The sequence below is a fragment of the Fimicolochytrium jonesii genome (genome assembly GCF_025526975.1).
Source record: "Fimicolochytrium jonesii strain JEL569 chromosome Unknown EV422scaffold_10, whole genome shotgun sequence".
Lineage (NCBI taxonomy): Eukaryota > Fungi > Chytridiomycota > Chytridiomycetes > Spizellomycetales > Powellomycetaceae > Fimicolochytrium > Fimicolochytrium jonesii.
In genome coordinates this window covers 655,926-669,840 of record NW_026515677.1, presented here as the reverse complement: position 1 = coordinate 669,840, position 13,915 = coordinate 655,926, and the positions used below count along the sequence as shown (strand labels likewise).

Below are 13,915 nucleotides of genomic sequence, written 5' to 3'. Positions count from 1 at the left end.
AAATTTGGCGCCTCCTTGGATGTCTCTGTCCACCATGATGGGCTCTAGATCTAGATCTTCATGCCGCTTGCAGTCTCAAATCCTTCTTGTCTGGCCACCAGCTACCAACTCCTTGAGGTCAGGACCTACTGCTCATCATCCGGATGGTCCTCATCCTCCAGGTCGCAACTGTGTGACGGCGTGTGGGTTGCTTGTGACGGTGCATCCACTTCTTCTTGTGTTTGCACTTGTAAAATCCGAGTTGTGAGACTTCTGTGTCATGGGGTTGCACAGGAGGCCTGTCCTCTTCATAACCGGCGAGGTTGATGTAGCAGTTGGGAGTGGTTCCTTTCTCAGGATAGATAGAAACGGTGCTCCCGGCAACCGCTAGGGCCCTTGCTAGGCTTTTCACTGGGACCGAGCCGTGAGGCTTGCGTTAGGAGAGGCGGCACGTGCCGGTAACTTTAGGGTTAGGGTTACATATACATACAGTCCGCGCGAAAGAACTTCAAATAAGGTTAGAGAGGGAGCAGACAGCTTTTGCCCACTGACTATTACCTCTCATCCCGCCCGCGAGCGCATTGGCAGACATTGGCGTACAGTGGCGGAGCATGGCGGCAGGGGCAGTTCAGCAGGCGTACCTAGATATAGTGGGCTCCAGCCTCTTCGCTACTCCCTCCGCAGCCCGCCCCCCACCAACCAGCCCAGCCAGTGGCCACATCCGAAGCACACACCCTCGCTAGGATCCCCGAAATGAACACTCTTCCTCAGCATGTTATGCTGGAGATCTTGTCTCGCCTGCCAACCTTATCAGACTTCTCCACCCTCACTTCCGCAAGTAGGGAATGGGCACTGGTTGGTCGAACGCCGTATGCCGTGCTAGCCTGTCTCATGGAGCAGGCCAACGCAAAGTTTGCCTTGAGGGCCGACTGGGCGGATCCTGGAACTCTCATTTCTATTCCGTTGCAGTATATAATTGAACGGTTCAAGGTAGGCTGAAGCGCATCAGTCCCTTCGCAGTTCTCGGACAAACCTGGACACTTGATGACCTTCCTTTCTTTCCCTTTCCGTGCAGGCACTTTCCCATCGTCAGATCGATTCAGAATATATCTTTGACCTCGACTCCAGCCTTTACCGGGAGTTCGATAGGATCGATGTGGTGCCCGAAAGATGGAAGCCTTCGAACCGCCCCGATACACTGCAAGCCCAAGCCAAAGTTTATCAGGAACGGAGTGCTACGGGATTATCCAGGACGCCACCGGCTTACGGATCCCAGGCTTTTTTGATCCAGATAATCAGATTGACGGGACGAATGTACAAGAGCGAAATCCAGAAGGAGTCGGACCTCGGTATTCGATCAGACTACTTCAGCTGGCTGATGAAGCTGAACTGGGCATACTCTGATGAGGAGAGGAAGCGAACCTATGCACTCTCAATTCCTTTCCTCGCCGTTAACCTCGAAATCACCGGCTGGACGCTAGAGGACATTCGCCCTGCTGTATCATGGTTGCAAGTGGAGGACCTAGTTGAAGCATTCCTGCTTGCGGATATTCCAAACCTGGCGATCATCACCAAGCCATTCATTCATGTGACTGTTCGTGGAACCCTTCTGTCCGCCAGTATGGCGCTCGGGTGGTCGGGAGTGGTCAACGTGCTTTTGAAGAAGCACAAGGTTGATGTTACCGTCAACGACAACGAGGCGCTCCGTGTTGCCTGTCGGTATGGGCTCTTCGGATTGGCCAAGCACTTGATCATAGACCATGGCGCCATTCCGCCGATCAAAGCTCAGAGCCCGCGGTCGGATACGCATGGCCTGGGTCTGCCCTTAAGCTACGCCGCTGCTTGGGGAGATCGTAACATGATCGACTTTCTCATTGACCAAACAAAGCCAGATGAGAGTGGCGAGGTGCTTTTCATGGCGACTTCGGCAGCCGCCCACCCTGCACATTGTACGTACCCTCTCCGGCCGGAGCTCCAATCGCCTCCTCCGACTTTGTTGACTTATCTATTGGATAAAAACTGCGCTTTGGGGGAGTACAAGGACATGGCGTTGTTTGCCGCTGTCAATAGCATAGATATAATCAGGCCTATCCTGGAACATCCCGCGGTATCGAAGTTTCCCGATCTTGCCAACACTGCATTGATTTTCGCTGCTCGGGTGTGGAACTGCGAGGTCATCCGGTACCTCGTAAAAGAGTGCGGGGCAAATGTCAATCACCGCCATACCCTCGAAAACGGCGGGACAATTACTCCAATGTCTTCGGCTATGATCAACATTGAACGGGACGGCAAAGATGGTTTTGCAGCCCCGGATCTCCTGCTGGAACTAGGTGCGCTCGCTGACGACAACACACCTTTCGATCATTTGTTCGTGTGGTGGTTCGAAGGCCGCCCCGTTAACCCTCTTCACGACCTGGCGGATTACAAGGAGAAGTTCCTCAACTATGGATTCAACGTTCAGGTCGCCGGGGCTCTTCACATGCCCCAGGACGAGGCGCAAGCCCACCAGGCCAAGCTCAACCGTCGGTTGGACGAATTGATCAGGTCTTCGTTGGACGAATTGATCGGGTCTTCATTTGGTGCGTTCCTTGGCGAACCTGTCGATGACGATAACGATGATGACGAGAATGAAGAAGGGCTCACATCGGAAAGTTATTTGGACGATGCAGACGAGGGCGAAGTCGGCAACAACCTCGAGACCCTCCATGACGAAGGCGAAGACGGCGTGAACTTGGAAATCCAACATGAAGAGCAAGAACAAGAACAAGAGATGGTGGAATCGTCTGAAGAAGGGGAATTTGACGAGGAGGAAGAATGCGACGACGAACAGGACCCGGAAACCGTCGACTTTACAAACCTCCATAAGCAGCTTGACACGTTCGGGCAAGAGGAGAATCGTTACACTGGCATCAAGTACTTGCTCGAGCACGGGTTCTGCAGCGACCTCAAAGACATGGAGTACTACCAGCGCTACGCCCTCAAGTGGGGCCCAGAATACTACGGTCTATGGCGCCACTTCATGATCCGACGCGGGGCCCCAGTTTACCCCGAGAAGCGTCTATGTGAATGCCCACGGCATCGGGAACAGAGAGCATAGGACGAGAAAACGGAAGTTGCGACAGGCAGCATAGTTCGGCATCCACCCATTCCTCATCTTTTCTCGCCGAAGCTGGACTTTTGCGGATGTGGATCAAGTAGCCGGCGGGACCTCTTGTCGACCCCGCGCGTTAGTAGATTAGTAGATTTGTAGCAGAAGGTGGGGGAATGGTTTCCATAGAGTACACAGTAAAGTATGCTATTTTCTATAGATTTTGGATATGTATGTGAAATGTATTTATATGGCCGTTTGAAAATGCACCCCAAAAGACAGTGTGGTGGCACATATGCGCGGGAGGTGGCACTGTGTGGTGCGGAGGGCGAAATTGGGGGAAGAATACGTCGAGGGAGGTTGTGGAGACGAGAGACCAGGGGGGCCGGACAAGAAGCTGGTATGCGGAGCCCTCAGCACTGGTCTGGTGTCTGTCTATCAACTGAGCAAATCCTTAGACAAACCAGCGTAGCGCAAGGCCCACACGGCGTCCCCAGGTAGTCGAGTCGAGTGTGGTGCGACCGTAGGAAGACAGCTAGCACTCGGAAATTGAGGTACAGTACAGTCTAGTTCATTTCAACAGCGAAATAAGCGAAAGTTGAAATATTTGAAATCCTCCCAATATCACGGGTATACTATTCCCTTGAAATTCCCTTGAAATAAGCGAAAGTTGAAGGAACCGGAATTGAAATAAACGAGACTAGACTGTAGGAGGGACGGGCCGGTTTCACCGCAGTTGAGGGTAAAAGCAGGTTGCTCACCTGGGGTCTTATAGCATGTTTTTTCGGCAACCCAGGTCTACGAAACAAGAAGATTCCTGGCTGTGCGTGGAGTCGGAACATTTGCAGCAACAAACCTCGTTTCAGAGCAGCAGGAAACGTTTCTGACGATATTGTACCAGCAGCCACAGCTGTTCGGTGCCACCACACTGTCTACAAGTTCCCAAGATCGACGTCTTCATCGAGGTCGCAGCTCGCGCGTTGAAGGACTCCCTAGTCAGTGAACCGCTCACGGTCCCTCTCGTCGAGCGACTGGTATCGAACATTCAATGGGGGAGACATCAAAATGCCCTTGCAAGGATTGTGTGGAATGGAGGCTCGCTTGCGAATGGACTCCGTTCGGAGGTTGCTTCGTAAGCTCTCTCCATTTTTCTTCTCGAGTGAATAAATAACAGATAACCCTAGCTTCCCTTTCCTTTATCTCTTTTTCACCCCAGTCTGTGATGTGCTGATAGACTTCGTAAGGCAGGGCGTTGAGCGGAGAGTAGATAATGAACCTTAACTCCATTGTGGCGAGCTTGTGGCGAACTTGCAACGAACTCTCGGCGTTGTCCTTTAAGGTCTGGTTCAGACACGTCATGTCGACCGCTCATATACAGATAGTTTTGTCCGGTCCGAAAAGTCTAATAATAAACAAGGTCTATTGTACACATATATCGTTCTCGGATCTGGGGCTGCTATGGCCGCCTTCAGCACGGAAGGTTTGATGAGTCCATCCCCATCCTTGTCTACGTAGTTGAAGAACGCGGTTACCTTTGCAATGATATCGGCATTAGCGGGTTGATATACAACCATGATGTGTTGGAGGAATGTGAAGTATTCCTGTTATTACGCCCCAAATAAAGTGTAGAGAAAGTAAAGAGTACATTATTAGTTAATGGCGAGGATGCTCATTGCCTCATCGTACTGCTTGTACTGTATGAGATATCTTCTCGTCAATTGCGAACTGTGTCTATCGGGATGTGTATGCAGATGCTTTATCAATTGATGTATCCCTTCCAATTGAAGCAGTATTTTCTGTCAGTGCCGACGGGCATTTGACATGATAACGCGCTGTCGATTTCCCTTGCCTCGGGTGGCTTGCGTCGGAATCCCGATTTTGGGACAAGGTTTGTTCGCAGTCGTCACTCCACCATTGGAGGTCCGTATACATACGTCGTTTTCAGTGGTACATAGGCGTCGTAGCTTATTCGTCGTTCTTGCAACCGAGCGCATCAATATCAGTTGTGGGCACACTCTTAAAATGGCCCACTGGAACCCCCTTTCCCACATCCAAGTCCGCGACGACACCAGCCCCAACACCACTACACCCACAAACGAAACAATAGCCGAAGAAGACGAATGCGGACCGCTAAAAGGCCCCAACTTCGATCCAACGAGTCCGGACTTCCATAATGTGGTGTTTATGTTCAATGTGACGGTGGCGTTGTCGCTTTTGGCTACTGTTGCGAGTTTTTGGCTTTGTGTGAGTTCCACCTGTTAACGTCTCGGCGTCTGATGTAGTTACGGTTTTGTTGATCCACTTTTTCTATGGGCAGTTTCGGCATTTTCAGCACTACTTCCAGCCGCAGTATCAACGATGGATCGTGCGTATCCTTCTGTAAGTGCGTCCCGATCCGTCATCCCCACCCTTGCAACCACCATCTAACACCCCACCTCCGCCAGAATGGTCCCAGTCTACGCCTTCGCCTCCTGCCTCTCCTTCCGGTTCTACTGGTACACGCCTTACATCGAAGTCGTGCGGGACTCCTACGAGGCCTTCGTGCTCTACAGCTTCTACACGTTACTCTTGAACTACCTCGGCCCGAACCTGGACGCACAGCATGCGCGGATGCAGGGGAAGAGACCGATGAAGTATCCGGTGCCGTTTTGTTGTTTTTGGTATAATCCGGCGGGGTATGCGTTCTTGTTGAATACGAGGTGGTTGGTGTTGCAGTATGTTGTTGTTAGGTAGGTTGATGCGTGGGGTTCGGGCGACTGTGGTATGGGAGTGGTGGGGCGTTGTGAGATCTGACATTTTCCTGTTTTGCAGACCGCTAACGACCATCCTGGCGATGATCATGTCCCAATTTGGGGTTCTGTGCCCCAACTCGGGCTCACCAGCACACGGAGAGTTCTGGATAACATACGCCAACATGATCAGTAGCACGTTCGCCATGTATGGGCTGTTCACGTTCTACATCGTCATCAAAGACGACGTGCAGGAATGGCGACCTTTATGGAAGGTTCGTCCCCATCAATGCTGCATTACTCATCACCCATCACACCCGCCCAACATTGATCTTTTTCTCATCTCACAGATCATAGCCGTAAAATTCATAGTTTTCTTCACCTTCTGGCAAGGCCTCGTCCTCGACGGTCTCATCTCCCTCGGGTATCTCAAATCCACCAGCATCTACTACGACACCGAAGACGAAGCGGACATGATCAAATCCTTCCTCGTCTGCATCGAGATGCTCGTCGCCGCCGCGCTGCACATCAAGGCGTTCCCGTATACCGAGTTCAGCGCGACACAGGTGTCGAGAAGGGGGAGTGTTGTGAGTTCGCCGATTTTGGCAGCGGGGAGTGTGGCGGCTATGAATGCTACCGCGGGTGGGGGTGGAGGTGTACAAGGGCCCGTGAAACTACGCACGCGGGTATTGCCGGCATTATTGGACGCGCTGAGCCCGATGCACATCCTGCGGGACATCACCGAAGCGCCCGCGGAGGTCCGACGCCACCGGAAGCGACGCAAAGAGCGGCGTGCGCGACGGGCGCTGGAGGAATTCGGGGACGTGTTTGATCAGGACACGATCAGTATGGTTGATGTTGATTTGGGCAAGTCGCCGACGAGGAGGGGGAGCACGTCGAGTAGGAGGGTTAGTGTTGGGGCGTCGCCGTTGGGTGGGGGGGCCGGCAAGTCGCCGGCGGGGAGATTTAGCCCATTGAAAACGCAGTTTGGGGTGCATGATCATGAGGAGGGTGGGAGGAGACCGTTTCAGAGCGATGAGGAGGAGGATGAGCATGATGCGATTAGTGAAGGGGAGTCGGAGGATGAGAGGGGGGATGATGTGGAGAGTGGGCGGAGGAGGAGTGGGAACAGTGCGAGTGATGAGATTATGTATGCAAGTACCGCTGCGATATTACGCCCGGAAGATCTGTAATATGACGAAGCGGTATCTGTCGTTTGCTGCCCGGCTCTTCGTTGCGTCGCCATGGGGATGTAGGAGGGATGTTGTAAATAAAGAATCGATCGGCAAACTACTGTCAGAGAAAAGGTCCTCACAGAAGTGTAAGGTCAAATTTTCAAGATCTATTCAATGTGCAATAATACAAAAATTACAAAATGATATGGTAGAAATGGGGAAATCAAATACAGGTCTATTTCCCACCCGGATGGCATCATGATCTCATCGACAGTTCGCAAGCTGGCTAATCAACCTCTCCACCTCCTTCACGGTCTCGACATAGTACGCCGCCTCGGTCTGTTTCTTCCCCACGGTCGCCGTGACGAGGTGATCCTGATGACTTTCGAAATCGTGCTGCAGCAGCTGGAAGACGACCTCGTCGGTCTTGCCGTCGCCGACGCAGAGGCAGTAGTCGCAGTCGCGCTCGCCGCCCAGGTCGCGGAAGATGGCGCGAGCTGCGGTGGCTTTGTCGACCATTGAGGGACGGAGTTCGAGGGTTTTGTTGCCGAGGATGATCTGGGCGGGGACGGAGGTGTAAGTGCGTGTACGGGCGTCATGTCGCGAAGGTTACTCACCGAAACCGGCATATGACTCAAAATCTTCTCAAGGTTGACCTGCAGCTCCGCCGACTGCCACCCCCCAAACTCCGGGTCAGCGTTCCTGTAATGCCACGTCAGATTGATCTCCTTCTCCTCAATAAAACTTCCAGGAGTCCGCTCAGTGTAGTGTTGAAAAAGTGGCCGGATCGTGTCCCGCCATGACGAGTCGATCTGGTCAACGAGGGCCAACCACCCATTGTTCGTCCTCCGTCGGAAGATTTCGGCGCCGTCTACTGAATCGTTTGTGTCGCCGTCTGTGCCGTTTTCGCCGTCGGGGTCGGCGAAGTTCTCGCCGAGCTTTTGGGGGTGGCGGTAGAAGCAGCCGTGCTCGGCGGAGAGACCTACGCCGGTCTCTGCGAACCATAGGTCCAAGTGCATTCTTGATCGTCCTGATAGGATGTACACGTATACATCGGGCATGGAACATAACCGTTTCAGAGAGTCAAGGACTGCCGATGAGGGTTTTGCAAACTCGGGTAGCTTGTGAGTTGTTGTCAGAGTCCCATCATAGTCTAAGAAGATGATCTGGAGGAAGGGCAAAAATTAGCCCATGGCCCTCTCTCGCGCGCACGCACGTGGAACCCACCTTCTTCTTGTTGGACTTCTTGAACTTCGTCACTACCATGTCATACGGCAGCTTCGGGAGGTTTTGCGGCGCATTCAGTAGCGTCACACGCTGAGCAAGAGCACATGTTAGTCCTGGATCACTGGGAAAACCATTGCAGAAGGCTTCGTTTCACATACTTGTAGTTCTTTCACAAAAGTCAATCCCCAATATGCAGCGGTGTACTTTGTCACATATCTGTACAACTTTTGGTGATTCGCTTTCCTGAGGTCGTCGGGCATCGTCACAGCGTCGTGGATAGCTTGGGAGAGTTCTTCCGTGCTCCAAGGATTCACAATGATAGAACCTGTAATGTCGGCCGGATGAGCTACCGCAGTCACTACCCATTCCATTGAAGCGCAAAATTAACCCTTACCGTTCAGCGACTGCGCCGCACCCGCAAACTCACTCAAAATGAGCACGCCATGACGCTCCTGCTGGGACACAATATACTCATACGAGACCAAATTCATCCCATCACGCGTAGACGAAACAAGACACGCATCCGCAACCGCGTACAGCGACACGAGCTCATCGAACGGCACAGAGCGATGCATGAAGTGGATGGGGGCGTAGTCGACCGTTCCATATATCCCGTTGATGCGTCCGACGAGCTCGTTGACGACTCGCTGCAGGTTCTGGTACTCTTCGACGTCTTGGCGAGATGGTACGGCCACTTGTACGAGTACGACCTGGACATTTATAGGTTAGGTCGCTGCTTCTGATGTGCCTACCCCACGAAAGCAAAGTAATCACCTTCTCGACAAATTCGGGGTGCTGAGATAGGAACATCTCTAGCGCATGCAGCTTTTGTGGAACACCTTTGATGTAGTCCAGACGATCCACACCCACGATCAGCTTGACTCCCTTGAACTTCTCACGCAGTTGAGCGATACGCTTTACGATCTTTTCCGTTTTCAAACCCTGCGCAGGAAAATGGGGAATCTGATAAGTTTCCGCCCTAGTCTTAAGATGCGCTGATTGTCATTCACACCTCTGCAAACTTCTCCGTGTCAATTCCGATGGGGAATGTGCCCACGTGCACAATCCGTCCCTCAAACTCCACTCCATTCGGCATCGTGTGAAGTCCCAAAATTCGGGTACACGAGCTCAAAAAGTGTCGCGCGTAATCGTATGTGTGGAATCCAATCAGATCGCAGTTTAGTACACCAAGAAGCACTTGTTTCCTCACGGGAAGAATCCTGTTTGAAGAGTATTCAGATACGGCTTCCGAGTGCATGTGCGCTGGAAGCAAATGCCGCCGTCCATACCTGTAGATCTCGCTAGATGGGAAAGGTGTGTGCAAGAAGAAACCGATCTTGACATTCTTGATGTTCCTCTCCGACAGTATGTCCCGCAACATTGTTGGCAGGAGCATCAAATGGTAATCCTGTACCCAAATGATATCTCCTTCTTTCGTTTGCTCTGCTACGGCGTCCGCGAACGCTCGATTCACTTGCTGGTAGGCGTTCCAGTGCTCCTCGTTGAAGTTGATTTCTCCGGGATGGTAGTGAAAGAGAGGCCATAGGATGCTGTTTTCGATGAGAGAGGCGTCAGAATATCATAAACCATCGAGAAAGAAGCGAGGAAACAATGACGCACCTGTTCGAAAACCCATTGTAGTGCATGTCAGCCACCTCGTCGCTGATAAACACTGGGGCGCAGGAGTGCTGCTCAGATAACTGAGACTTCATCGCTGCTTGTTGGTCCTTTGGAACGTCCAACCCTGAGAAAGTGAAAGGTAGTGTCAACCATTAGCCATCGACTAACATCCATCAACCCATCAACCATTAACCATCAACAAACGATACCCTGCTCGTTCCGCTCGCGACGAGGATGTTGAGTTCCGTGGGCGGACCGTAGCTCGCTAAGGACCGTAGTTGGTGTAGTATTGCGCCTTTGGCGCAATGTGGCTCGCTCCGCTCGCGCTTCGCTCGTGGCAGACCACTACCATTGCTCTCTTCGCTCGCGGCTCGCATGACTTGCGAACCTCAAGCATCCTCCTCGCTCCGCTCGGAGTACTCACCAGGCCAACCGATCCAAGTAAACTTCATTTCCTTTGCGAGCCCCGACAGCGCAGACACGAGCCCTCCCGAGCTCATACTGAAGTCCCATTTCTGGTCCCCTGTAGCCTTGATGGTAACAGGCAGTCGGTTGGAGATGACGACCAGGCGCGCCGGCTCAGACTGGGCTGTGGAGGTTGAGGTTTCCGTCATGATGCGTGATTGAAGAGCGAAGGTCTTTGAGTGAAGGAGAGGAGGAAGAGGCGAGTTATGCTATTGGATGCAGCAGCCTCAAACGGCCTTACTGATCAGGAACGGTGGCGTGGGAATGTCGAAAGAAAGAGGGCTTTTCCCCGCAACAGCAGCAGCAAGTCGAGCAGTTCACATCACTTGCAGCAGCTTGGAGCCTGGCTTGGAGCAGCGTCATGGGCGCGAATCTGGGGTCCGGAAAGACGCGGGGTCACGTCATGACAGACACATGTGGAAGTGGGCAGAAGAACTCGGAACTTCCACATAGTACAGTACTCAGAAACTCCAAAGCTGCAACACAAACTCCGGGCTCAACTACGTAGAACGATGAGGGGCAAGTACTGTACTTGCGGCGTAGAAGACCCAGGGCTCTTGGACGAGGTCGCTTGTAAGATTCCTGGAGTTGGACCGTCGCGGCGATGCTAACGGTGACTTTGGGATGACGGACGGTGACTTTGGGAAGCCCGACTGCCAGCTCAGTTCGGCCAGAACAACACCCAAAACGGGACCCACAAAGTTCGCACATTGACGACTTTCTCAGCCCGAACAAGACTGACACCGGGGCAAAGATCGCTGGCGAAAGCGAACGATGAGGGATGAAGCGGATCGCTAGCTTTGATAGGAAGAGACTTTCTTTTGGTACGGGACGAGAGGAGGACAACCACATAACTCTGGAGTTCAGCGTAGCGTTTAAGTTTTGAGCACGGCGCTTCTCCTCGTATGAGCGGATGGCATGAATGCATTTCGACAAAGTCGTCAACTGCGTCTGAATCTCCCAGCGCTGAGTACATTCAGGAACCGACAACTGCGATCTAGATACGTGAGAGATCCCCCAGTTTCCCCGGACCTTCCCCGACCATCAACCGAAGAGCGATGAATCCTCATTAGGTCGTTGTTTCCGTCTCCAGCCTAATTCCCGGAACTCTTCTCAGCGCCTGGGTGCGCTGATGACCGTGCTCGAGGAACTTTGTGCGTTCAAGCCGTTCCTACACGTAATGCGTAATTTGGATATCAGCCAAGATGTTCTCAATATCCAAGAATCCCACAAATACCTTCTCAGGCATAAAATAAGTCGATTGCGGCGCCGCTTGCACAGTCACGAACGAGTCATGTCCCCACTCAGTGTTGCATCCGAACCGTGTCGGCCGTGGGACGGGCGGGCCTGGTGCGTAGTTTAGTTGTAGGAACGCTGGTGGGTTCCGTGCGGGGTGTCTATGAGGGAAAAGAACTCTGATTTAGTCGTTGCAACTGATATCACGAAGATGTGAGATTGAACGTACTGCGTGTTTCGCCAAGCAGTACGATCCAACTGCAAAACCTGCGCGAACGAATGCGCGTACTCAGAATGTATCGGTGGGACCGGCGGTTTGACCCTCTCCGGCTGCGGGTCATGTCTCACCGCTTCCGCATGAGTATACCGTGCTATTGGCCCTCACCAATCAATATCATCCAAAACTCCCTCTGGAAAAGATCTCGCAACTCCGCACCTTGTCCATTCTCCACCGGATACACAATAACCCTCCTCCCACTCTCCCACGCCGTCGTTCCCGCCTTCGTCAGTCCAAACGCCCTCATCCGATCATCATTCACCGATCGACCCATTCTGCGTAGATTGCACACCCCAACGCATCCTTTACGAGTTCGTAGGGGTGGGAGGGGTATATTTGGCGCGGGGCGGATGCAGTGGCGGGGTATAGAGGGTGGGGGCAGTCTGCCAAACACATTGCTGGTTGTGATCCTTGGTTTTGAGGGGGGTGATGGTCCGTGTGCATGTGTGAACGGTTTCGGTTTGGGTACTGGTAGTGGCCGTGCGATCCCTCCTTTGTTCCCAGAATCCCGCTTGACGGCAGCATCATTCACCTCCCCCGCACCCGTCGCTTCCCGTTTCCCCTCAACCTTCTGCGGCTTCGCTCCATGCCCCCTCTCATCTCCAGTTTGCCCACCAACCCCACTAGTAGGCCTCGACCGTCCCCGTCTGGGAGTCCCCGTCTGCCCGCTATCCGGCCCTGAAATATTCCCGAACGCCGCCCCGGCGTAAGGGCGGACTGAGAAGTGGAGGTCGCGGGGGTCTTGTGGTAGTGTCGGGGGAATGGGGACGGGTTTTTCTTTCTTGGTTGGGGGCGTGGGCGCTGGCTTTGTATCTTCGGAGGGGGTGGGTTTGGTAGGTGGTTGGGGTGGGGTTGCCGTGCCGGCTGCCTCGGGAGGGTCATGGGTATCCTCTTGCCCTACTCCTCCAGCAGTCGAGGCGTCGAGAACAGGCTTCTGCTCAGTCGATGGAGAGGATGAATGGTCTGGAGAGCCGGGCAGTTCTTTCGTGCTCGTCATCTGTGCAAGCTAGCTGTAAGCTACTGGGACGGGGTATCGGGAAGAAAATGAGGAGCCCCAGCGTCGGACGACTGGACATCTGATCCGTTTGCAAGGATCGCATATCGGTGCCATCTCCGAAAGCGGCCTGGTAGAAGCATCTCGTCGTCCTTAAACGGGTTACAGCTAAGCTTGTTACATGTTTTCCGCAGGCACCGTGACGCAGAAACTCGGAGACTTTCTGCCATCCGTCGTCACTGTCAACTCCGCCAAAATTTCGACAGCGTGCCACTCTATACTGTATATACTGTGAAAAATTGACCGACTTTTTCTTTCGACGCACACCGAAGCATTTCCTAAGGAATACAGCTGGACAGTCGACGTTGCAGGAGCATTCAGCGCCACGAGCAGGCCGCAGGGTGTGTGAGATTGTTGGTCTTGGCAAATCATTACGAACGAGACCAGCTAAAGACAGCAACTACCATATTGCACATATGCGAGACCTCAACTTTCCAAGCCGCTCTTTGACTCTGCTAGGGATACCCTCTGCTTCTATGGGGGGTAACATGGCGCCGATCGCTTGGAGCATGCCTTGGGCGGAACTCGGTGGACGGCGGACCTCCCCTCTACGTGCATACGGACAGAATAGCAGACAGTTGTCGAGAGTTGCGGACTATAGATCGGCAAGTTCTTCCCGTAACCCAGAGTTGCCATTAGTGCCTCAACGCGTCAGACAAGACGGAAAGACGCTCAGTGTCGAGTGTTGACAGAACTGACCGAACTGCAGCCCCGCTGGAAAGTAGCTCTCGGACCGTCGGTATAACTTTCCATGGTTTGCATCTATGTCTTTGCCGGATATCTAGGTGTCATCTGGCGACGTACTGGTGCACATCCATGACAGGTCTATGTCCTGGACAGTTGTTGTTCTTTTCCCATGTCAGCCAGACAGCTGGTTCCTCCGATGCCGCGGGCCGTTGCCATGGCGCTGCTTTTTATTGGGGGGTTCTCGAGCCTCTGTTTGCGCCTTGCAGACTACGCGAGTGGACGGGGCAGCACCGTGGATTCCAGTGTACCTCTTCGTTACAAAACTTGGGTCTTTTCTTTCTCTCAAATGGCACGAACAATCGTTGACGGAATATGATC

General features: G+C 53.1%; 5 protein-coding genes across 5 annotated transcripts; 2 read left to right on the top strand and 3 right to left on the bottom strand.

The window, feature by feature from the left end:
* The first annotated feature begins 507 nt into the window (after positions 1-507).
* EV422DRAFT_528282 (uncharacterized protein) lies at positions 508-3,301 on the top strand. The gene is made up of 2 exons (XM_053070273.1): positions 508-969; positions 1,055-3,301. Exons 1-2 carry the CDS (start codon positions 733-735, stop codon positions 3,074-3,076), a joined length of 2,259 nt encoding a protein of 752 aa, XP_052926052.1. The 5' UTR covers positions 508-732; the 3' UTR covers positions 3,077-3,301.
* A 2,050-nt stretch (positions 3,302-5,351) lies between these two features.
* EV422DRAFT_487947 (organic solute transporter subunit alpha/Transmembrane protein) lies at positions 5,352-6,350 on the top strand (the record flags this gene model as incomplete). The annotated part of the gene is made up of 4 exons (XM_053067408.1): positions 5,352-5,446; positions 5,512-5,796; positions 5,879-6,071; positions 6,147-6,350. Coding segments are annotated over 4 exons (777 nt in total), but the record flags the coding sequence as incomplete, so codon positions are not given.
* A 754-nt stretch (positions 6,351-7,104) lies between these two features.
* On the bottom strand, positions 7,105-10,555 carry EV422DRAFT_44402 (glycosyltransferase family 20-domain-containing protein). The gene is made up of 9 exons (XM_053067225.1): positions 10,243-10,555; positions 9,819-9,942; positions 9,488-9,748; positions 9,211-9,418; positions 8,973-9,140; positions 8,593-8,908; positions 8,357-8,523; positions 8,199-8,288; positions 7,105-8,137 (listed from the first exon to the last, which is right to left on the bottom strand). Exons 1-9 carry the CDS (start codon positions 10,430-10,432, stop codon positions 7,280-7,282), a joined length of 2,382 nt encoding a protein of 793 aa, XP_052926050.1. The 5' UTR covers positions 10,433-10,555; the 3' UTR covers positions 7,105-7,279.
* On the bottom strand, positions 10,556-11,294 carry EV422DRAFT_44401 (uncharacterized protein). The gene has a single exon (XM_053067224.1). The coding sequence runs from the start codon at positions 11,133-11,135 to the stop codon at positions 10,680-10,682; it is 456 nt and encodes a 151-aa protein (XP_052926049.1). The 5' UTR covers positions 11,136-11,294; the 3' UTR covers positions 10,556-10,679.
* A 58-nt stretch (positions 11,295-11,352) lies between these two features.
* Positions 11,353-12,793, bottom strand: EV422DRAFT_567217 (uncharacterized protein; the record flags this gene model as incomplete). The annotated part of the gene is made up of 4 exons (XM_053072515.1): positions 11,353-11,454; positions 11,521-11,680; positions 11,749-11,890; positions 11,956-12,793. The coding sequence occupies 4 exons, from the start codon at positions 12,791-12,793 to the stop codon at positions 11,353-11,355; spliced, it is 1,242 nt and encodes a 413-aa protein (XP_052926048.1).
* Positions 12,794-13,915: the final 1,122 nt, after the last annotated feature.

Excerpts from the sequence above, each read along its gene's own strand:
- EV422DRAFT_528282 (XM_053070273.1), top strand. The coding sequence starts at position 733 with ATGAACACTCTTCCTCAGCATGTTATGCTGGAGATCTTGTCTCGCCTG. Across the intron at positions 970-1,054 it reads ATATAATTGAACGGTTCAAG|GCACTTTCCCATCGTCAGAT; the intron begins GTAGGCTGAAGC and ends CTTTCCGTGCAG.
- EV422DRAFT_44401 (XM_053067224.1), bottom strand. The coding sequence starts at position 11,135 with ATGTGGTTGTCCTCCTCTCGTCCCGTACCAAAAGAAAGTCTCTTCCTA.
- EV422DRAFT_44402 (XM_053067225.1), bottom strand. The coding sequence starts at position 10,432 with ATGACGGAAACCTCAACCTCCACAGCCCAGTCTGAGCCGGCGCGCCTG. Across the intron at positions 9,749-9,818 it reads TACAATGGGTTTTCGAACAG|CATCCTATGGCCTCTCTTTC; the intron begins GTGCGTCATTGT and ends CATCGAAAACAG. Across the intron at positions 8,138-8,198 it reads AGAAGTCCAACAAGAAGAAG|ATCATCTTCTTAGACTATGA; the intron begins GTGGGTTCCACG and ends CCCTTCCTCCAG.